This window comes from Rhinolophus ferrumequinum, chromosome 26, assembly GCF_004115265.2.
Source record: "Rhinolophus ferrumequinum isolate MPI-CBG mRhiFer1 chromosome 26, mRhiFer1_v1.p, whole genome shotgun sequence".
Lineage (NCBI taxonomy): Eukaryota > Metazoa > Chordata > Mammalia > Chiroptera > Rhinolophidae > Rhinolophus > Rhinolophus ferrumequinum.
Window position 1 is genome coordinate 9,534,457 of NC_046309.1, and position 23,627 is coordinate 9,558,083.

At 49.8% G+C, this 23,627-nt stretch overlaps 2 protein-coding genes across 2 annotated transcripts in view; one reads left to right on the top strand and one right to left on the bottom strand.

Moving 5' to 3' along the window:
• The window catches only part of PARP12 (poly(ADP-ribose) polymerase family member 12), a 34,970-nt gene extending 30,172 nt beyond the window's left edge, over positions 1-4,798 (top strand). The window contains exons 10-12 of the mRNA XM_033099182.1: positions 728-858; positions 1,743-1,894; positions 3,151-4,798. Coding sequence (XP_032955073.1) covers positions 728-858; positions 1,743-1,894; positions 3,151-3,476 — 609 coding nt within the window. The 3' untranslated portion in view covers positions 3,477-4,798. The remainder of the gene's footprint in view (positions 1-727; positions 859-1,742; positions 1,895-3,150) is intronic.
• A 2,058-nt stretch (positions 4,799-6,856) lies between these two features.
• The window catches only part of TBXAS1 (thromboxane A synthase 1), a 132,877-nt gene continuing 116,106 nt past the window's right edge, over positions 6,857-23,627 (bottom strand). Inside the window, exons 10-13 of the mRNA XM_033098624.1 lie at positions 14,910-15,001; positions 11,428-11,565; positions 9,297-9,459; positions 6,857-7,150 (exon numbers count right to left, since the gene is read on the bottom strand). Coding sequence (XP_032954515.1) covers positions 7,052-7,150; positions 9,297-9,459; positions 11,428-11,565; positions 14,910-15,001 — 492 coding nt within the window. The 3' untranslated portion in view covers positions 6,857-7,051. The remainder of the gene's footprint in view (positions 7,151-9,296; positions 9,460-11,427; positions 11,566-14,909; positions 15,002-23,627) is intronic.

Consider the following 23,627-nt stretch of genomic DNA (forward strand, 5'->3'; position numbering starts at 1 on the left):
CTTTTGGGGGATGAGGTGGTTTTTATGAGGCTGCACTTAGAGTGGGGGAGGGGGATGGTGTAGAGGGACTCCCCAGAGATCCCCAAACTGGCTGTCACTGGTCAGACCTGGTGGAGCTGAGAACAGGGAGGCTGATTAGGTCCAGGCTGCAAGTGCAGCGATGTGTGGATTACCACGCTGCAGTCGGCTGCCGTGGGTCAGGGGCCCCTCCTGGCTCATCACAAGTGCTGTTTCCCAGCAGAGGCTAAGGGAGAGGCGGGCTCAGCTGGGAGGGATGCAGTGGCCATGCCCCTGAGTTGCTGTGTGCCCGTCTGCCAGCCTGGCCTTTCTGTCAGCGCTTGCGGTGTGGGGCGCTCGTGCAGCACTGCTACCCATGCAGCATTTGCCCCCCTCCACCGAACGTCTGCACTCCACATTTATTGACACAACTCGGTGGGCTTGTTGACCATGTAGTCTGCCTTGTGTGCGGTCAGAAGAGCAGGGACATCCTGGGGACCCAGGAGGGTGCTGATGTAAGCAGCACATACTGTCCTTCAGACAGGTTTCACAGTGAAGACAAACTGCGCACATCCTGTGCCTGGAGAGAGACGCCTCGGGGCAGAGAGCAGAGGTGACCGCTGTCTGGGCTTCCTTCGGCACTTCGGTCACTGTAGGAGCAGCCTTGGGAAGAGTTTGATCTGTGTTCTACACTTTGATGATACATAATAAAAATATTTGCTCTTTGCAGAGGATATCCCTCGATTCGTCCTCAGAAGAATATAAAAAGGTCTGTGATCTCTTTAATCATACGCTGCCCTTCTACTGTGTCGAGAAGATTGAGCGAATCCAGAACCTGGCTCTCTGGGAGGTCTACCAGTGGTACGTTGGGGGCTCACTCTTGGCAGGCTGGTGACTGTCCCCTCAGACCTGTACACAGGAGGCTAGCTGCTTACCTACCGTGCCCTGGGCTTCAGGGGCAATCCCGGAGAGCAGCCACTGCTTGCCATGCTGCTGGAATCAGGGGCCGTGTCCCTGCTTCCCTAGCCATCTCATCATCTTTGTAGCGTAGTACTGGCATGTCCCCTCAGAGAGATGGGGATTGAGGCTTCCCCAGTGACAAAGCCAGCGTTTGCACTCATACATTCTGTCTCCCCAGAGATCGACGGCATGTTTCAATATAAGCCACCCATACCCTGGGGAACATAAAGCTGTTGTCCTGACAGCGAGAGAGCAGGGGCCTCATTTTTGTGCCTGAGGACCAGCCTGCTCTTGGGCACTTGTCCGTGGGGAGGAGGTCCTCAGCAGGTCACCATGGAGGGCCTGGGGTCCTGCTGTCCTGTCCCCACAAGAGGTTGGAGCAGTCTTATCTGTACTCTGAGCCCAGTGGTGAAATCAGGGTAACTTACACGAGAGGAGATGGGTGTCCCCACTGACCAGTATCCTCAAGCTCCCCTGGCTGAGCTCCACCTGGAAGCAAGGTGGGGGGACGAAGTGTGCCTGCGTCCCAAAGGTTGGTGCCTTGGGAGTTCAAGGAGCTGCTGACCGTCCCAGGCTGTGGAGGGAAAGGCTTCCCTCTGCTTTTCACCCAGCTGCTGCTCTCCACCTTTCCCTTTCCTGGCCATGGCGGGGATCTGATGGGCCTGGACTCGCATCTCCTGGTCTCATGACACTTCTAATAAAATGTGTTGTCTTGGGTCAGGTGGCCTATATTGGGCGGTAAGTGCCCTCTGCCTTCGGCACACATTTCTTTCCTGTTATTCTAGGCAAAAAGGGCAGATGCAGAAGGGAAATGGAGGGAAGACGGTGGATGAAAGGCAGCTGTTCCATGGTACCAGTGCCAGTTTTGTCGATGCCATCTGCCAGCAGAACTTTGATTGGCGGATCTGTGGTCTTCATGGTACTTCCTACGGCAAAGGTAAGAGTGGGGGCGCCCACCACCGGCAGAACCCAGCCTTGCTGTGCTGTTCAGGGCTCCGGAAACCATTGTAAAGCCACTGATGGTGGGGGTCGGTGGGGGACCAGCATAAGTTGATAAGCTGGTTCATACTCAGTGAGGAATGGCCTTGGCCGTCTGTAGGGAGGCCCAGCTGGCGACACCGTTTCTCTCCTTGGTGTGTAGTCAGGAGCTGGGTCTAAGTTTTGAGCAGGGGCAGCCCTGCTTGGTTGGGGTTTTGTTTTCCTGAGATGGGCCTGCGTCCCTGTGGACTGGAGGCCCGGGAGATGATTAGCACAAGCTGGGAGAGGAAAGGGGTGTCGTCCCAACCCTGTACCTGCACTGTTTTGTTAGAGTAGAAATTGGAACACCTCAGATGCACTCATGTAAATATGTCATTCTAGCTACAATGTGAATTATCTGGGTGTTTTCCTATCTCCTGGTTATTTTAAAACTTTATATTTGGAAATAATTTCAAACTCACAGGAAAGTTGCAAGAATAACATTAGAAAAAAAACACTCCTGCCTAAATTCCTGTGTACGTTTACCTAGATTCACGTTGGCTTTATCACCCTCTCATTTTTCTTAACCATTTGTAAGTAGGTGGCATATAGCATGCCCCTTTCATACCTCTTAAGAAAAAGGACATTCTGTCACCACAACATGGTTACTAAATTGAGAACATTTCATGGTGACGTAACTACAGTCAGCGGTCCCTGTTCCAAGTGCAGTCGTCGTCCGTCAATTCACCTTAATCCATGTGATGGCTGTGGGGTCAGGATGGACGGAGCAGTGGGAGGTTGTAAGTCGGAGTGGCCAGGTGGCAGCTTCCATTAGACAGAGTTCCTAATTCTGTACATCGGGCTGCCCGTGTCAGCAGAGTGGTTCCATTTATGGGATCTCGGTCACTTTCCACAGCAACCCTACAAGGTTGGGCCTGACAGTCCTGTTTTATGGCAGAGGAAACTGAGGTTTGGGGTTAAGTATTGTTATGCTCAGAGCGCCTTAGGATTTGGGTGACAGATTCCGAACTTGACAGTTTTCTGTCTCAGAGTTTGGTTTCTTCTCTATGCTCTTCACGGAAGAAGGCTGGAAAAAGGGAGGACAGAGGGAGGGAGGGAGATTCAGTGAGGGAGGAGCAGAGGCCCGTGGCATGGCCCAGGTGACAGGACGCCGGCGCCAGCCCTTCCTGGCCACGCTGGCCCAGTGCCCGTCTGAGCCTGCGCGTGTCCTTGTAGGGAGCTACTTTGCCCGAGATGCCGCGTATTCCCACCACTACAGCAAGTCCGACTCGAAGCTGCACTTGATGTTCCTGGCTCGGGTGCTGGTGGGCAGTTTCGTCCGAGGCAACGCCTCCTTCGTCCGCCCGCCGGCCAAGGAGGGCCAGAGCAATGCCTTCTACGACAGCTGCGTGAACAGCATGTCCGACCCTTCCATCTTCGTGGTCTTCGAGAAGCACCAGGTCTACCCGGAGTACGTCATCCAGTACCGCACCTCTGGCCAGTCTGCGGCCGGGGCCTCCACCCTGTTCAGCTTGGCATCCTTCTTTGGCCTCCGGCAGTGAGCACGAGGATGGTTTTTACGCCTTTTTAGGCTTGTCTTCTTTTGGGAAAGAGTTGTGGTTTTTTTTGTTTTGTTTTTTTGTTTTGTTTTGTTTTAACAAAAAGCTTTTCATAAACTGTTTAACGTTGACTTCTCGATGAAGTTACATTCTTAATCTCTCATTAACAGTACTTTTCGGTTTTAAGTCAATTTAGGCTCGATAGTGGGCTAACCAGTGGTGATTGTAGGTGAGCCCATTACTGCTTTTTACTAAGGTGTTAAGTTTTATTTTATATTCTCTGTTGACTTTGCTGGTGATTGGCACCAGGCACAGTTTCCAGATAGTATTTTATGGATTGGTTTTAATTTTTAAGAATTTCTGTCTCTCCATTGCTTTGGTTTTTTAGGGTCTCGGTGGGATTTTGTTTTATTTTTGTCAGAATGACACAGTAGCCCATGGTCCAGGAAAACCTATCGGGGCCCAGCGAGGCACCGTCATTGGGTCTGTTGCTCTGGCGGTAATCCAGGCAGCTCTTCTGCTGCTTCTCCTGCACTTCTGGCCATGGAATTGGTCCATTTATATCCCATTGTCAGACAAGTGGCTGCTGTGGGCTGTCATTGAGTCCCTGCCTGTTTCCCTTTGTCACGCGCCCGGCCCTGAATGCCTGTCCCTGCATCTCCTAAGCACACTGGACAGCCTCTGAATATGTGTTTTATGTTCCCATGAGATTTGAATACCTGTGCTGCAAATGTCACAATAGAGTATGGAAATAAAAGAATATTTATCTCAAGTGGGTGACAGCTGAAGCCCATTCTTCACTGTCTGTGTATTGAGCACTTTTCTGGGTGTCGGGCTATAACAGAGCTCCCGTTACTGGCCCCGGTGGGGGGCGGGGCTGTGTGTGGATTTATCACGAGCTGAAGGTTCAGGGCCGCTCGCTTGCTGGGGCCCTTTCCACAGCCATAGGAGGGGCCACTGCTAGGTGGCCACATAGTCATATATTTTAGTTAAATCTTCAAAAGTTACATATTTGTATTTTTTTCTTTCCCCCACTCGTAAGTTCCAAGCCCCACAAAGGTAAGAATCATTGTTGAGCAGACTGTCGTGGACCTGCAGGGGATGGTATGTCCTGTGTGCCACACAGCAGGTGATGGAGTCTGCTGGGCACTGGCTCTGGCGCCGGGTAGAGGGCCTGGCAGAGTGCCTCCATGTCGTGAGGCAGCCTGACCCCTCACAGGTGCTGTACCTGTTGGCCTGTGGGGTTCGTCTTCAGTAACAGGCTTCTCTTCTCACCTGCACCCTCCCTCCTGCCCTCCCCGCCCCCATCTTCCTAATACGACACGTTTATGCTTCTGGCAATGCCTCCAGTTCAGTTTGTTTTGTCGTGTGGTTCTCAGATCCAAGCTGTTTTTTCATCTTTGGAACAGGGGTAGAGAGTGATCTGGAACTTTACGTAGGCCCGCTAATCAAGCCAGAAGAGAACTGTTAAATGACCAGAAAAATGAAGAAGCAACGACAATACTACCTTATCCGCCAGCAGGACCTAGTTGTATATGGTGTGATTTTCAGAGCCCCCAAAATATTGCCCCCACATCCTGACTAATCCTGAAATTTCATTCATTGCTTTTCGATTAAGTCGTTGGTCCTACCACAGCGCAGGTGGGGGGCCTGAGGGGTGTCGGAGAACCAGCTAAGTCTTCAATGTAGGTGAACTGATCCCATGCTTGTTAACCATCTGGCCGCTGGGAGCTGAGGAGTGGGAGGCAGGAGCGATTCCATTGGGAGTGTAGGTGGGAAGGGTGACAAGAGGAACCTGGGATGGCAGGAGACCAAATGCTCCGGAAAAGGCAAGTGAGCTGTGTATGACGACCGCACGACCGCACACACCGATGGGTGCACTGACTTTTGTGAAAGCAAGTCAGGGAGAGCCACTACTTCAACCGGAAATTCAAGAGAGGGGCGGGGTCCATGTGGCCAGGTTGTGGGGTGGGGGTAGGGGAGCTGTTCCTGTGGGCACAGGAGGGGGTGGGCATTGTGATAGAAGAAGGCGAAATAATCGTGACCCAGAATCTTAGTGCAAAGAGGTAGAGGGATCTGGGGCAAGTGTATGGTGGGTGCCGAGAAATAGTCCGCAGGCCCAGCTGGGATGCAGCCGGAGGGTTTGTGGAGAGCCATTTCCTCTCCGTGTTTGTTGGTTTGGATGTGAACTGTGGGATGAAGCACAGCTGGGGGCTGTGGGTTGGGCAGCCAGTGATTTTAGCACATGAAGAAGCCTCACTGCTGTATCTCAAGATGGTGACCACCTGGACAGAGAAGGTGAGGGAAGCCAACAACGCTGAAGGGCTGGGGGTGCAAGGCGCAGACCTGCACTCCAAGTAGGGAGCCAGGTGCTCAGGGGCCTTCTGCAGATGGAGGATCTGTAACGGCCGTGGTGGGGTGTGGTCAGGGGAGACAGTGGGTCACCAGGAATGGGAATGGATGGCTTTCCCCAGTGAGCGAGCCCCGGCCGGGCCCCAGAGATGAGCAGGCAGTGGCAGCAAGTATGTGGGAGGGCTGTGGGACCCTCCCCCTAGTTGCTGGGACAGTGCTAGGGAACAGGGCTGCCCTTCCTCTGCGAGGCCAGAGAGGGGGGCTCTCGGGGAGCCCTTTGGGGGAAACATGGAGTGTTGGGGGCTGGGGAGCAGGACCACCCAGCAGAGGCAGCATTCCCAGCCATGAATATGTGGGGACCTGTTCTGCCAGCTCCCCTGAAACAGCCGGAGCTTTCTAAAGGTGGGTAGCATCCATGCTTACAGAGTCCTCTATTACCCTTAACTCTGCTCAGATGTCACATACAGGAAGGGGTCTTTGATCTAGGTCAGTCTCTTGTTTTACAGATGAGGAAACTGAGGCACAGAGAGCTGGAAAGACCAGCAGCCACAACCACACGGCTGCTAGCTTGCAAGTTCTTTGTTGAATTTGAACTCGGCAAAACAATACTTTTACTAAAAATCACCTCTATATTTTGATTCTTTGATCAAAATTAAGAAAAGATGATTTTCTTTAAAGGAAACAGTACACTTGGGCCTCTCGCTTTTCTGTGCGTTGCAGCTTGCTACAGCGTTGGTATTATCCCATCTCAGATAATCAGCATAATAAAGCTTTTCAACCACTTTTGAAGTAGAGCTTCTGATAAATGGCATTCTCTTAAGTCAAACACCACGACGCACCAGAAGCTGAAAAGGCCCGCGAGTTGGTGCCATCAGGACAATTCACCTCAGCCTCCCCTGCCCTGTAGATTCCTTCCTCTACATGTGATTTTACATGTGAAGATTCTACATGTGAAGAATGGAAGAGACCATTCTTCAAAACCCCAAGTTCTCATTTTGTCAGAACTACGTTTTTGCTTGTTTATCAGCAATCCCTTATTGGGAGAGGTGGATCAGTGGTTCAAACACCCGTGGCAAAGTGAAACCTAAGTGCAACAAACATTTATTGAGCATTTAGGAAATGTTACATAAGTGACCTCTTTTACACTTTCATGCCAGGCACCCTTTCAATTGCTTACGTGATGTTTTCCCCCCAATCTGAATTTCCACATGAGGGTTCGCTTTGAATTAGGCGGTGCCCTCATCACTGTGTCGGCGGGAGACAATCTTGATGTAGATGCCATTTTTTGGACCTAGGGCCGATTTGGATTCTAGCTGCAGTGGCACCTAAAATAGAGATTAAAATACTCGTCACTGTTAACCCTATAGACAGGAAAAGTCCTCGGAATCGGGCCTGAACAGGCTTGTGGGAGTTCAGCTGAGGGCTGAGAAGTGAGCAAAGCAGCCTCCAGTGAGACCTTGAGAACCCAGCACAGCTGCCTGTCTGGGATGGGGCCCTGGGGCTCCAGCTGCCCTGGTGCTCACTCCGCTTTCCTGTGTTAATCCTGCAGGCGAGGAGGGCACTTCATCTCGGGAAGCCTGCATAAGAGGTGGCAGTGGCTCACTTTGCAAACGAAGCAGTGGAGGTTCTGAGAGGCCAAGTGACTTGTCCAAGGTCACATGCCTGGAAAGTGGAGAGCAAAGCCTCCAACGCGTCTCTCCTCATGTCCCTCCCTGGTGCCCAGCCAGTAACTGAGCAGCCCCCTCTCTTTCCAAGGGCCTTTGGGGAGAGCGGCCTCACGCTGTTCTCTGTTCACGCATAGTGTGTGCTGGCCTCACGGCCGTTCAGAAAGCTTTCGTTATGTCCAACTTACAAGGCCGATGGATGGTGGACTGCGAACTTGGCAGAAGAGCCAAAGAAATAAGCAGGCTATCCCCTTGAGAAGTGTGTCAAATTATGGTTCAGTGGCTAAGGGGAACCCTTTCGAAGAAAGAAGAATCAACGAGCCTTAGTGCTGGGTCCTTGGCGGGCTTTTCAGATGTCTGGGGGTGAGAGTTCAGACGGGAGACCAGTTTTATGCCCAAGGATCAAGATGGTCTCGACGTGCACTGTCGCCTCTAGCAGCCACTAGCATGTGTGGCTGCTGCGTGCTTGAAATGTGGTTAGTGCAAATGAGGGGGTGAATTTTTATGCGATTTTCATTAAAACTTAAAGTGGCTACTGTATTAGTGCAGGTCTAGACAAACTTGAAACGCTACTGGATTTCAAAAGAAGGAGAGGTCAGTTGGGGCTGGCAGAGTCAGGGCGGGTCCTGGAAGCGATGCCTGGGGTCGGGCGAGGGATGGGAGGAGCCATGTGAGCAGGACTTCTCAGGGGCCACTGGGATTTGAGGCAATAATTCCAAATGATTTGGGAGGATGGGATTAGACTGGGAGCGGGAAGTGGGAGGGATGACATTCTAGGTCAGGGCAGCAGCCAAAGCAGGCAGGGAGGGCCAGGCGGAAACCTCTCAGTGGAAAGTTGGGGCGGGGAACCCAAAGTGGGCTCAGATGACCTCTCCCTGGACCCTGCAGGCTGGGTACTCATGGCGGGTTCTTCAGCTGGGGAGAGCCAGGGTTAAGCAGGGTTTGGGGACATTGGTCTGGCTGCTGTACTGATTGTCACGATCAAGCGCAATTGAGACAAACCGCAGGAGCTCCTGCACCCATCACACCTCAGGCGGTCGGGGCCTGTGTTCTCTCTGCTCCTTCATCTGTCTTGGTTTGGCCCTGTGCTCCCCATCTGCCCTTTTCTCTCCAGCCGTGATGGTCAGACCCTTGTGGACATTTTCAGATTCAGTACCTTAATCTTTTCTACCCCAAACAAACTCATTATTCCTCCTGGACCAGCAGCCCACCCCAGTCTCTGTCGGGGGCAGTACCACTCCCTGGACCTAGAAGCTGTCACCATCCATCACTGTTTCCTTATTACCTGTCCCAGCAGAAGGGTCCCTAAGAGGCATGCTGGAGTTGTGTAGGGAACAGCTACCATTGTGCAGAGGCTGCTGGATGTAGAGGAAAGTGGGAGGACTTGGGAGGGAGCGAGACCTGGGTGAACTCCAGTTTCTTCACACTCTGGCTAGTCAATCATTCGCTCATTAACGTTTGTTGAATGAATGAGTGAGCAACTGCCATGTGCCTGGCATTAAGCTGGGTACTGGCACGTCCAACCATGAATATGACAGACTTTTGGTCCCTGATCTCATGGAGTCTGCAGTCCAACAGTGTGACCTCAGGCAAGTTACTTAACCTCTCTGAGCTGTATTTTAGCTCCTCATCTGAAGAATGGAAATAATAAAACCTACTCAGCAAGATTACTGGGTTCTCTTTTCCCAGAGAAGAGCTACAGCATCATGAGGCCCAGGCCCCTGTCCAGAGAACAGTAAGAATAATGATAGGTCGGCTCCCGTGTAGAGAACTGCGTGAGCACGCCGGGAGCAGCAGCGGGGCTCACCTGAGTTTCCGGGCAGGCTTCAAACCGGAAGTTGCTCAGGACGTGGAGCAGCGTCAGCTTGACCTCCAGCAGCCCCAACCGCACCCCGAGGCAGCTCCGGGGACCCGCCCCAAATGGCAGGTACGTGAAGGGCCGCCGGCGCTGCTGGGCCTCAGCCGTGAACCTGTGGGGCAGCACGGCCAGGGTTGGCCCATGTCATGCAGGGCGTCATGCGGGGTCTCTGGTCCCGCTCCCCACATAAGAACGCAGGACATGGTGAGGCCAAAAAGGAACACCCACGGAGCCATAAGTAGGGGAGTCATACCACTATATTCTCGCTGGCGGCTGGGTTGGAGACACAGGAAGCAGGAGCCACACGATCCGCAACCCTCCGTCCGCTTTTCTGCCAACCAACCCCACTTGCTAACTGCAATCCACACTTGCCAGCTCAGCCACCACCTTCTTGCCAGCCCCCATTTGCTGCTAGCGCAGCCACAGCAGTTATATTAGTGGCCAGTAGCTCACTGGTTACAGCTGACGGCCAACTAGCCACAGCTGACGGCCATCCAATCACAGCTGATGGCCATTTACTACCCGAGTGAGCACCTTTCCACGTGAGGCCGAGAGCCTGGAAACCACTCCGGGCTCCGTCCCCACAGCCCAGGACGCTGCCTTCCTTTTCGGGCCTCCAGCCGCTCTGTAGGGCTGAGGGTCCCCTGCACCTGAGGCCATGCTCCTACCAAGCGGGGCCTAAACCCCAGCAGGGTGAACAGAGTTCTGTTTCCTGTGGACGGGTCCCCAAGGCTCCCCAAGGCTCGGGAGCTGGTGGCTGCTAATCCAGCTTCCTTCACGTCCAACCTCCCTTCCTACAAAGGCACTGCTGAATTAAAAGAATCACCTGGAAACTGTACAAGGCCCTCCCACCGCCTCCGTAGGAATTCATTGTGGTGGTAATGAGCCCGCAGGCTCACTAGGCTCCTGAGGGGTGAGAGGGTCTTAAACCACAGCCCTTACCTGGACCCCTGACCCCAACCTGCCCACCAGACAGGGTGACACCAGCCATTCCCACTTCCTAGGGAAAGTTCGTAGGTGCTAGCCCTGCTCGCCTGCCCTCCCTGGAGGCTAGGTCCTGCCCGTTTGTTTCCCTGGCCCATACTTGCCTTTCTGGTTCAAGCAATGAAATGGAACCACTGGGGGTTGTGGTATCTGAACCCCTGGAAGCCCTTCCTCAGAAGACTTGCCTGTCAGTTACCAAACGGCAGCGTGTGCGATGTGTGTGTTTCTGTCACAGTAAAGCTCGGTGACAACCACTATTTTGTGTAGCCAGCTCATGTCTTCCTTTTACTGGGTCCAAGGAGGCCTGGACTCACGTTATTTTCAACCTAATATTAATGCACTTTGGTTTTCAAAGGTGATGCTCTAAGTTCTGTAGCCACAGTTTATAGTTCTTGATATTTACCGTATTTCCAGGAGCTCCTGTGCAGTGGGATATATGTATCTAGGTTCCACTGCCCATAGTTTCCCAGTGACCTGGCTGGTGGAGCTGGGGCTCGTTCCACAGGAAATTGGAAGTGTTAAAGGGGTTTGGCCAGCCCTCTCCTTGCCAGATCACCCAAGGAAGGGATGTGGCTGGATTCTGACGAGGAGGGGATGTGGGTCCCTGCACAAACATTTTATATCGGGGAGCCCAGAGATGAAATTTGGACAGTAGACCCAATCCCTGTAGGTGACAGGAGAGGGACCCACGTCTACACGTTAGCATAGCTGGATCTCATGAATTCCTGGAGAAATTTGGTTGATGCTCTTGTTTTGGAATAGGCTCCACTTTTTAAAAAAACCGAAAGGGTATTTCGTTGCTTTCCTGTGCACACCTGAGATGTGATCCTCTGTCCTGTTCCTATGCGTGGACAGAGGACGCTTGTCTGAAATTGCCTCGTTCTTCACACGCAGTGCCGCTGAAATGCTAAGTGTATGGATACCGTTTGGGGATTTTTAAAAATGGCACAATGATTTCCTTCAGAAATTATGCCTCACAAACGTCTGACTGCCATGACTGTTGACTGGGGACTTAATCTTCAGTGTCTCCTGCAGCTGCCTCTAATCCCCTTATACTCACGTCCCTCAGGGACCCAGTTGAGAGGGCGGGGCTCACCTCTGGGGGTCGAAGATCTCTGGGCGCGGCCAGTGCTCAGGGTCGTGGTGCAGGGCACCCACGGCTGTCTCGACCACGGTGCCCGCGGGAATGCGCTGCCCCAGCACCTCACAGTCCTGCGCCGCCTCCCGGGTGAACCTGCGGGGACAAACGGGTCACCCCACCTTGATGCAGAGCAGAGGTGAGGAGAGCGCAGGTGGGCACACCCGGGTAAAGGGGTCTGAGTTTGAAGTGCAGAATGAGGCTGAGGGGTCAGGGGGACCGGAGGTCCAGCCTTCTTTCCCAGTGACTCTGATGGTAAGCAAGCCCCCACCCCCACTGCATTAACCCTCTACTGCCGGGGACCCTGCAGTCTCTAGGCTCTTTGGACCCCCCTGGCTCTTGGGGAATATGCCTGCAACTATCCCTTCATCCATCCATCCAGCCTGAAGAGCCCATTTCTGCCTGGAGGGTGGGGGCGGGGGCGCACAGGTGTCTTTGAAGGGCTTATTTCTGGAGGGGACTTGCAGGGTTCCTCCCGGACCATCTTCCCTCTATATTCAAACCTCTTTTAATCTCCCTCATTCACCCCCTCGCTTTACCTAAAGGAAATTTGCATTTGAAAATCTGTTCCCCATTCCAAATGTTTCTGTGGATGAGTTCTACTAAAGAGGAAAACTTCTGGTCAGATTGTTTCTTTTAGCTGTGTGGCCGTGGCATAATCCCATTTTGTTTTGTTTTTAAGGGTTAGACTGTCTATGTTTGCATATGAACGTACACTTTCTGGAAGAATGCCTAAACTTCTACGATGATCTCTAGGGGATGGGACTGGGGTGGAGGGTGGCAGGGGACCAGGGCCCAACTTTTTCTTTGGATCTTTCCGTATTGGTTAGGGTTGCTTTTTTCTTCTTTTTTTTTTTTCAAGTATATGCATATTATTTTGGTAATATAAATAATTATTTAAAAAATAAAAAGTAATCTTTGCTGGCTTTTACTTCAAGTGGTAGGACTGGGCTTCCCTAAGTATCTTAGAGGAGATAAAATTATTACGCTAGTTACCGTTATACCCTATTCCTGCTTATAAAAGAAATTAAGAGCAATCCACACTTCCTTGCCGCATTCATCACTGTGTTATGAGCCTTTAATACAAGAATCAGGAACATGAAACACCAGGGCTGTGGGACCCCCCCATTCAGATCCTGAGTTACTAATGCAGTGAATATGTGCTTGGAGCTGGTAGCAAAACACCAGTGCAGGTGGGTGGCTCTGATGTGTACAACCTTAGTTCTAAGGGATCAAACTAGGCTATGCCCTGGCATCCCTTCTTTTTCATCTTAACCAGAAATAGCTTGGCCCTGGATGTAAGACCCTCTAAGCGCCGGAAAACAGGGACTTCCCTTCTGTACATGGTTGGGCCTTCTGTCTGACTAGGCTGCCTAAAAGGCCAGAAAAATCTGCTAACTTATATATAACTGCATAGAATTCTGGATTCACATTAGTAATAGTTCAACAAGAATTGTTACGTTTTCCAGAAGGGCCATGTACTGTCTCACTGATTCTCACTACAGTCCTGTGGGGCAGGTGGAGCAGGTGTGTGTCCCCACCAGACACGCAGGAAACAGAAGCCCAGAGCAGTACAGAATTTAGCCGAGATCACACAGCAAACTAAGGGCCCGGCCAAGACTGTCTTGACTTTCTGTCTAGAGCCGTTCTGTCATTATGGAGCACTGGCTCTATATGCGACTTTCTGAGGGAATTTTAACAAATTCATCCAGACACTGTGGTTTCTGTCCTGCCCTCAAGTGAGACCACCAGTTTGCTGGGTCCCCAGAGTAGTGCCTTCACCGACTTCCTTTGACTCGGTGCTGTTTATAAAAAGAGTCAGTAGGATAATTGGCTGCAGCATTTCGGTGTTAAAGAGACTGCTCACTTTGTCACTCAACACGTCGTCTATTCAAGGTCTCACTTGATGAATTCGCGATTGTGTTTAGATCCAGGAAATGATGTGTCTCATAAGTTTGTATACTTTCCTCCCACTAGAGAACATGACTGTTCAACTCCCCTGGGTTCCCTCTGTGCCAGAAGCCGCAGCACCCAGCCGGGCCTGACCCCAGTTATTGGCCATCTCTGGGGTCCCGTAAAGGCTTCTTTCCTTTCGACAGCCTTTGTTCTGTTTTATCCCTGAACATCTTACTTTGAATTTCATTTTAATGTGTATAGCAGCTGCCCACAGTTTCCTTGGAAGGAAGCTGGATATAAATCATTAAAAACAAAAGATTGGATCCAGTTTGCTCTGCGGCTCCCCCAAAGTCAGGGAAGGCCCGTAGAATCAGCCTTATAACATTGGTGTCAGGAGAGCAAGACGAGCTGTGGCAGGACCGCTGCTCCCAGAGCAGGAGACGGAAGCGATGTGTGTGCCTGAGGCCCACACCAGGGGTTCTCGCTGTGCTCTGGGTCTGACCATTTTGGACAATATCTACAATCACACTCTCTAGTGATGTTTTCGGTTTGGAATATACTTTTAAGATACCTTCACATAGTCCCTATTTTCTCTCTTAAAATGGCAAACGGTATCTCCGTATGGCTTATACGGTGTATTCATCATAGACATGCCAAAGGAACTTACTGATACACAGCTCAGTGCTTTGTGTTGCTTCTGTCTCTAGAGCCTGAAATCCAGCCACTGTTTCACTCTCTAAGGGTCTGGGGACCCGAGTTAAGACCCCGTGCTCCCTGAGATGCCTCATTTACGGGGAGTTGGAAGAAAAGCGGAAGACCTGATTCCTGCTGTCAAGGCACCTACAGGTTGGTGTGACTGGATGTGCACTGGAGACATGTTGTGGCAGTTAAAACGTGTCCATGAATGGAACATGAAGTATAGTTAAAGCAGGAAGGGCTGGGGGGTGGGGTGGGAGCAGGGAGGGCCTTGTGTGACAGGGCTGAGTTGACCTCCTAGAGGGGAGTCTGGGCTTGCGGCTCTGAGGGCAGGACACGCGTGGGTTGTTGGGGAGCAGGAAGGCACATCCCAGGCCTTGGCGCACCCGCTTGGAATGGCAGCTCCCAGGGCATGGGTTTTATGTGTTCTGTATGTGGCTGATTTCCTAGCCTTGGCACAGAGCAGGTAGATGTTCAATAAATAGTTGCTGAATGAAAGAATGGGCAGGGGGAATGGCAAAAGCCATCTAAAGCTAGGAGGCCCAAGAGACTGGCTTGTGTTGGGGAGGAAAGTCATGATAAGACAGGACCAATGACACTTGGAGCAGGTAGTTTGGATACATGACAATGGGCCAGATGTTTATTGCTATGGTTACTGTGTGGAAGACGGTATGTCTGTGCCCTGGGGGATACAGAGAAGCCCAAGACTCACACCTTACCCCCAGGAGCTTGAGTCCAGCACTGGGGATAATCCAGGTGGTGATGGACTGAGGACTCGCAAAAACCCTGAACAGTGTTGCTGAAAGGGGTTCTGGGGTGCAGGGCGGGGTAGGGGGCTGCGGGCCTACCTGAAAGCCGGTGGGTACATCCGCAAGGTCTCTGCGATCACCATGTCCAGGTAGGGCAGGCTTTCCTGGAGGCTGCAGTACTCGGGGCTCGTCTGACAGAGGGGTCGTGACAACGGAAGAGTGTTGAGTTAGACCGAGCCCCACAGCCTTCTGTCTTTTCCCTTCACTTTAGAGTCCTGCTCCAACTTGAGCAAACACTTAAATGGGAACCCCACTAAATCAAAAGTTGCTTCTACCCAAATTGCATTCGATTAGCACTCCACATATTCTGTTGTGCAGAATATTCTGTTGTTCTTGTTTCATGGTGCTGTATGTTATTGAGGACGCGCAGGCCCCATCTGGGCGCTAGAGGTCTTTGAGTGTCATAGAGAGAAGTTGGGCTATGACACAATGCTGGTGTTTACCGAGAGCTGATGACATGGCAGGCTACACATTGTACAGACGCTGCCGGATCTAATCCTCCCAGCAAACCAGTCAGAAAGCTCTTCTCCCATCTCTTAGATGGGGAAACTGAGGCTCTGAGAGGTACTCACAGAAGTAGTAATTGGCACCTTGTAAAATTGAAAGACAAGTAGTGAAATAGCAAACAAAAAAGAAAAAAGGTTTGCAGCATCTATAAAGGACCGATAGTAACCAAAACCAAAGAACTACAATAAATCAGTAAGAAGGAAAACTCAGTAGAAAAGCAGTCCAAGGCTATGAAGAGGCAAAACACAGAAGAAAGGGGACTCGTCATAATGCCTAATACAAATTAAAACACTGAGAGTCCACTTGTCACCCATCAGATTAGGAAAAGTTGGGAAATACTGATTAGATGCTTGGAGTTGAAGGTGTCAAGACAACAGAACCCCATATTGGGGACCCTGATACCCCCTGGACAATATCCACTGGTGTGACGCTCCCTCTTTGGCCCTCACCCTATGAAACAACAGGAAACGAAATGACGTTACTTGAGGACCTGCTGTACCCAATATATCCTGGCAAGAGGTTTAAAGATCTTTGACGGGTCGCAGCCTGCTGGGGTTTGGGAGGCGGGCCCAGGGGAAGGGGGGATGCCTCGCTCACCTTCCCTAGACTCAGTCCCAGGATGGGCCATGTGCATGGGCCAGGTGGCTGATGGGAGTGAGTCAGGGTCCCTGGCAGCGGTGAAAGCCTGCCACCCGGAGCCCAGCCAGTGTCCTCACACCTGAGGGACTGCCCCCTTGGGAAAGCCTGGCATTTCTTCTCTTCCTCCTTCCAATTCTCAATAGTTTGGTTTGTATTTGTCTTTTCTGGCCTATGAGTCAGAAAATACAAAATATGTAATTTCAGTGATTCTGCATCTGAGTTAAATGCTCTGATACATTTAAAACTGCCATTGTGTGGTATAAAGAATGAATGGTAAAATTCATGCTAATAGTTTCACATGTAGATTTTTCTTTATTTAGAATGACAGTAAATAGGAAACAAAAAGTACTGTGACAACTGCAGAATAAAGGAAGAAACTCTATGTGTACCCTGAATGGCATTTTCCCTGCTTTTTGAATAAGGGGCCCCCTATTTTCATTCCGCCTCGAATCCAACAAATTATATAGTTGGCCCTGTAGGCCACGGTTGATTGGCCCAAAGGTGGGTGTCTGATCCAAGGAGACCAGTCTGGAAATTTGGATTTGGGGCCGAGACAAAGGAACTTTTCTCCAGCAGATGGAAGCTGGACACAGGTGAGCCGTGACCTGCCTGGTGGCCACATCCTGCCTGTGGATGAATGGGCAGGACACACCTGCTGGCGTGAAAAAGAAGACATGAATTAGATTGCAGAGAGAAGCAGAGGCAAAGGACAGAAAGACCATTTCTTGGTGTCCCCTAGAGTTGCATTCTCCATTTGCCATCTGCTCCTGGCAAGGAGCCCTGTGGGTGGCATCTCAGTCCCCTTCCAGCAATTTCTCATTTGGGGCCTAAGTTAACAACAGCTGAATTCTGTTACCTGCAACCAAGGGAGTCTTAACAAATGCAGAAATGTTAAAAAAAAAAAATGAAAGAAAAGAAAAAGAAAAAAAAATTAATAACAAACTGGTACCATGCACCAAAATATAGACCTGTATCTCAAAAGCAAAAAGAAACCAGATCTTGAACCACTGTCTCTGATGGGTAAATGGTGTTGGTTCCCCAAACAAAATTATATGGCTTGGAAGCCTTCAGCATTTGACAGAAAACATTTTAAGATAGGCTGAGGGAAATTTGTTTAATGAATTAGAATTTGTCTTCATTCATTTTTTTCCCCTGGATGAACTTTTTACTGTGCTTCTAAGCTTTTGGTGCAAGATACACATGGAAACATCAGCTTGGTCCAACAGTTCTTGACGTGGCTCCACATTAGATGCAGAAGGATGGCTTTTAACACATAGGGACGTTTGGGTCCTGCCACTCCGGGATTTGATTGTTGGTCTGAGGTGGGGCCCGGGCATCAGTTCTTTCCTTGAAGCCCCCTTCCCTTCCACCTCATCCCTGCAGTTCTAATATACAGCCAGGGGGGTGTAACCACTGTATTAGATTTTCCATCTGTCTCTGACCCACCCCAGCGATCCTTTTTGCGAGAGGCGTGGATGGATGGGGTATTGGGAGGCTCAGGCCTCCATGTTTAACTTAACCCAGGTGAGACAACACAATTGAAGTCCTTGCGTATTTACAGACCAGTCCAGCCCGGGCACCTTGTTTTGCCTGCCTGTAGTTCTTTCAGGAAAATCAATGACAAAGGGATCTTGTGCCAATCCTGCCAGCAGAGGGCAGCAAGTGTATGGCAAATGGGGGCTCCCCAGGAGGCCGGGACCCTACTCAGCATCACAAGTTAAACCCAAAAGGACCTTAGAGCACATGAATCCAAATCCTTCATTATAGAGACAAGAAAAATGAGACCCAGAGAGGAAAGCCTGTGAACCTTAAATCACACAGGTAGAACTTGGAGTAGAAAACTCCAACTGTTAGTCATTCAGCCATCCCTCCATGAACACCTACTGCATATAATGTGCTAGGCTAGGCTCTGGGGATCCAAAAAGGATTACGTCTCTAGTCCATGGGGAAACAGACTTCGAAGCAAATCATTATACTGAATGTGGAACATATTACAGAGTGGGCTCAGGAACAGGAAATATAGTTCGTTTTGGGAATTCATTTACTTATTCATTCAACACACAGGGGGTTGGTAGATAGTATTGACCAGGCACTGTGCTAGGCATGGGGACATCACTCTGAGATGCCCTGCCCCTGCCCGCCCTCTTGGAGCTCACAGCCTGTCTCAGGATGCAAAGCAGTGGTAAAGGTTACAGAGCACGGGAGCTGTGACGGAGAATAGACGAGGGACACAGACCCCGGCTTTTGGGGTCGGGGAAGCTGCCAGGAGGAAGCCATGTCTAAACTGAGATCTTTATATGAATAAGAATAAGGCAGTGAAAGGTGGGTGGGCTTGTTTGGATGCGGGTGCAAACAAACCAATTTGGGGAAAAAAAAAAAAGATGAGTCAATCACGAGACGTGGAACCCTGAGTGGATATTTGATGTGCTTATGAAATTGTGGTTCATTTTTATTTTAGTGTGATGATGGCATGGGCGTCACATTTTAGAAAAGACCCTTTTTCTTTTAGAGCTATCTACTGAAATATTTACGGATGACATGATATGATGTCTGGGATTTTAAAAAATGGAAGTGGGGGAAGGTAGGGAAATCCATGAAACTAGAGTGGCCAATAAGCTGACACTTCTTGAAGCTGGGTGACGGGTACACAGAGGTTCATGCGATTATTCTTCGAATTTGTGTAGGTTAAAGTTTTCCTTTATAAAAAATTAAACTACAAAACTAGAAATGGAAGTAACAATAGTGTGTGAAACAGCCTATGCAAAGACTCTGAGATGTGTTAAAGAATTAAAAATGGTTGTGTTCAGGCTTGAAATGGAGAGGTGCTGCTCTGTGCTGAATGTGGGGGGACAGATAGCAGTTCTCCAGGCACAGAGGGCAGAAAGACCTCCAATGTGTGGGGCAACCATCGGGGCCATGTCAGAAGAAGTCATGAAATGTGGTGGCATGGCACGTAGTGTTGGAGGGCTGTCAAGGAGAAACGAAATAGAAAAGGTAGTTGTGGTATATGGGTACTCCATTATTTTTCTTCGCCATCTAGATAAAAACTAACAAAACCATGTTGTGGAGGTAGAATTTATTGGAAGTGAAAAGGGGAAGGAAGGGAAGTTTAGTCACGAAAGTCCATTCCCTTGGAAGAAGAGGCTGGCTGGCTCACCCCAAAGGTTTAAAATAGAAGCAGCTTCTTGGACGGCAGGAGTCTGGGAGCTCCGGGCTGAGCTTTCTGGTCCAGCCTTCCCCTTGCTGTCGCTTTGGGCACACTCAGGCCCTCTGTCTGGCTGGTAAGAACCCAGGAGGGTCTGCCTCTCCTGGAGTGTCAGGAGAACTTGGGAGTCTGAGCACAATATTCTTCTATTTCAAGCCAGGGCGCAACTTTAAGTGTCTGTGCTTCCAAAAGATAATGTTAAAAAGGGATCCCCAAGGGTTCTCCCTGACTCCTGTCGTCCAGGCCAAATTACTCAGAATTAGAATTTGGACATATGCGGTGGCAGGGAGCTAATTCATCACGAGGCCCTCTGTTGTGTGTATTAGACTACTGGTGTGTCGAAGAAGAAAGCAATTCTAAAATCCAATGAAATTTATTGCAGCTGGGGCTTATTTCATAAAATAAGTAACTGCCCTTAGAAGGTTGAAAATAAGTATTAAATATTTGCTAATATCTAATAATGGGAAATATCAGTTAAATATTTAATTATTAAATTTTGGGAAAAATAGACATTAAAACAAATTGAATCTTTGCCTTTATCTTCTCAATCTGGAGTTCCTTCATTTTCAGGGGAACTTTTTCATATGTGTTTTCAATGGGGAGTAAATTCTAATTTCATTAGTAAGGTTCTTGGTTTCTTAGTCTTTCTATCACATAGTTTAGGAATCTGTAACCAACATTTAAATGCAATAGATAAACCTGATGGTTGAGGGAACTCCATGGAAAACCTATTGGTAAATCCTTTAAATAGGAAGTAATACTGCCCTCTCCTATTAATCTTGCTTTGCTACATATGTATTTTTGTGTACCATTTTCTCTGAAAGCTACACACACACCCACCCACCCCTGAAGCACGCATACCTGCACACACAGCACAGATGTGATGTGCAGTTATAAATGAGAAAAAGAAAAATGCCATCGCTTTCAAAAAGATTTTTTCTGGAGACTCAGAAAAATGAACATTTTCCTATTTTGCTAAAGGAAGTAGAAGTGGGGTGGCTTCGGTGTTGGTCCTCCCAAGGAGGTAGCAACACCAGCATCGAATAGCATTGGTACGTGGGTGCCCATGGGTGCTGGCTGGGCTAGTCTGTAAAGTGGCCTGCGTTAGCCCAGCCCTTGCCCTCCAGAAGCAGGGAACTTGAAAGCCCTTAAGATTTCTAAGCATTCTAGGGGACAGCCACGGGCAGTACAGCCCTACGAAGGGTAAAGATTTCCGTGGGCTCTGATTCTCCAGGGGACATAAGATTAGCATATGAACCCAAACCGTGAAAATATGGAGACTTTGGCTGCTGCCCTTTTGCCCACCAACCCAGAAGGAAAGCCCTTCCCCTTGTGACCAGTCTCCAAGATGAGCACGGAGTCCTGAGGGGGAGGCCTGAGCAGGGACTGGACTCCTCGCTGACCAGCTCTCTAAACCGGGGCTCTGAGGTCCTTTCAGCTCTGACGTTACGGCCTTGAGATTCCATAGATGTGTCTGAGAGGGTTATTTCAGGGTTGGAAGATAAGCGCTGTGGCGCGGGGTTGGGAGAGGGCCGGGGAGCGTTCTGTCATCATCGTTGGCTTGCCGAGCCAAGGCCCAGAAGGCCCTGTGTGCTAGGTTAAAGAATTTGGCAGATTTAGATATAGACACGCATCCATACCTTAGAAAAAGTAAGGAGGAGAGTGTACGTAGTGTTTATTTATATCCACTTTAAAGGGAAAGAGACAGAGCCCATCTCACATAAACACATGGATTATTCCAGGGTGCTCTGTCCTCTGAGGCCCTGTCCATGAAGGGATTAGGTGAGGAGATGTAATGGAAGAACATAAACCAGGCAGTGTGTGTACACACACACACACACACACACACACGCACGCACGCACACACACGCACGCACACGCACACACGCACTCCTGCTCCCACCCCCACGGGTGTCAGCCGTCTCCGCTGATGGCCCCAGGTTGAGCTTTATCTGTAGTGTTGACCCTCCGCAGGAATTCCTGTCTTCCGAGATCTAAGATAATGACAGCACTTGGCCTCCTGCCATACCTTACTGCCCACGAAAGATGTTTACATCCCTTATAGCATTTGGTCCTCACAACTGCGCTGTGAGGTAGGTAGGGCAGTTTGCGTTGCCTGTTTTATAGATGGAAAAAACAGAGGTTCAGAGAGGTCTGTGGCTTATCCAAGGTCACACAGCTAGTAAGTGGCAGAGTCAGAACTAAATCCAGATCTTCAGCGTCCATGGATTTCCCATCCTGCTGTGCTGCCTAGACTTCCCGTCCTCTCTCCTTCCTTTCCTATTGTACATGTCATGGAAGAAGCACATGCATATGGAAAAATAAAACACAGACAAAAGTGTAGCGCTCCATGGATTTTCACAAAGCAGGCACACCCAGTAACCGGCGTCCGGATCGTGACACGAGAGATTTCCAGCTTTCTGAAGTGCCCCCGTGACCCATGGCACACAGCCCCACAGGAGCAACCGTTCTGACTTCCAACACAAGAGGTTATTTTTGCTCTTTCAGAACTGTATGCAAATGGAATATCCAGTATATAGGCTGTTGCATCTGCCTTCCTGTGTTCGACTTTGCGTCTCTGAGCTGTACCCCTGGTGTGCTGTGGGGCTGCAGCGTGTCCATTCTCATTGTCGTATGACCCCCCTGACCTGGTCATCCTTTCAGCTGTGGATGGACATTTGAGCTGTTCCCAGTTTGGGGCTCATTATGAGTAAAGCTGAACATTCTGGTATGTGGCTTTTGGTGAACATATGTACACGTTTCAGTTGGCTACATACACACCTAGCAGCGGAATTGCTGGGTTGCAAGGGATGTTGATATTCAGCTAGTGTAGATATTTCGAACAGTTTTTCCAATCGGTTGTACACGTTGCCTAAAATTTTAATGGTGAATCAGTGGAAAAGCAGCTTATTGACGTCCCCGTCTCTATTTACTCTCACTGTGGGTTTCTCCCCTCTTCCCGCTGCCTGCCCCCCTCCAACGTGCTGAAATCTAACCACTATCTTTACGCCAGGAAAGGGTTGAGAGAAAAAAATAATGTATTATTTTCGGAGCTGAGTTATTTATTCCTATAGTGTGTATGGGGGGAGAAAAAGGGCGGTTAGAAACAGATAAGGTAGATCTAATTACCTGATTTTAAAAATTTGTCCCAATTACCAGACACAAGCACTCCTAAGTGTAAAACCCATTCTGAAATCAGCTAGATTCGAACCTTTGAATTACCTGGTGTTTTGTAATGTTCTGTTCTCTCCGTTAGCTGTGGGTCATTCACAGTTGATTGTATGTGCCGTTCAAAGATATAATCCCCTAAGTTAATGATAGTTAAATCACCCCAGCCCACTTTCTCTGCACCGAGGAAAGAGTCTTGCATTTAATTTGCAGAGAGTTTTTGTTCTTGTTGTTCACTCTCGCCCTAGGTAGACACTGAGTACCCGACGTGTGTTTAACAGTGTGTGTGGGAGAGAGAGGGAAAGAGGAGACAAGATATAGTTCCACACCATACACCTTATTATGTATTTAGGAAACCATTTACTTGTTCATTCAAAGACTTATTATTATGGTAATATGGAGCCATTGAAGGTTTTTGGTAACATACTGAAAATGGTCTTTTGTGATCTGACAATGACATGCAGGATAGATGGTTGAAAGAGTTGGGAAATAGTGCAGTAAGATGGGAGACCTTTGCAATAGTCCAGGTAAAACTGACGGGCTCCCATTACAGTGTCAGCCGTCAGAATGGGAAAAGGGGTTGAAAGCGAGAAGCCACATAAGCAGTGATTCTCCATCTTGGTTGCTGCCTGCCGATGCCAGGGCCTCACCCCGGAATATTCAGTATTAATTGGTCTGGATTGGGGTGCAGGAATTGGTACTGTTTTAAAAGCTCCCTAGGATATGCAGTTGTAACAAGGGAAGACTCACAAGGGAAGGCGCATCTTTAGATAATAAGGGGTCAGGGAGCAAGGAGATAAAAGCCGTTCCCAGGTCTCATTCCTGGGTGACGCAAAGAAGATGGAAATAGGACCAACCCTGGGGGGGCTGCCTCTTACAGGACAAGCTCAGCTTTGTGTTGGGGGCCTCGGGGGAGACGGTGTCCTGTTCGGCCCACAGAGGTGATGAGTGTCTGGGGTGGAGGTAGGAAAGAACTGGAAACACTGCCCAAGGAAAGGTGGCAGAGGGGCTGGGAAGGAAGGGACCCTGGTCAGAGTCTCTGATCTGGACGTGGCCAAGGAGATTAAGGACGAGGGAAGGCCATTGCATCAGTCAACTGGGGACAGAGGTGAGGCCCACGCCAGTTCCACTGGGGTTAAAGGACGCGCAGGGAGAGGGCGTGGAGCAAGACGGAGTGGGGAGCGACCGACACACACCTACCAGCTGGAATGAAAGATTGGGGGAACAGAGCAAACCAA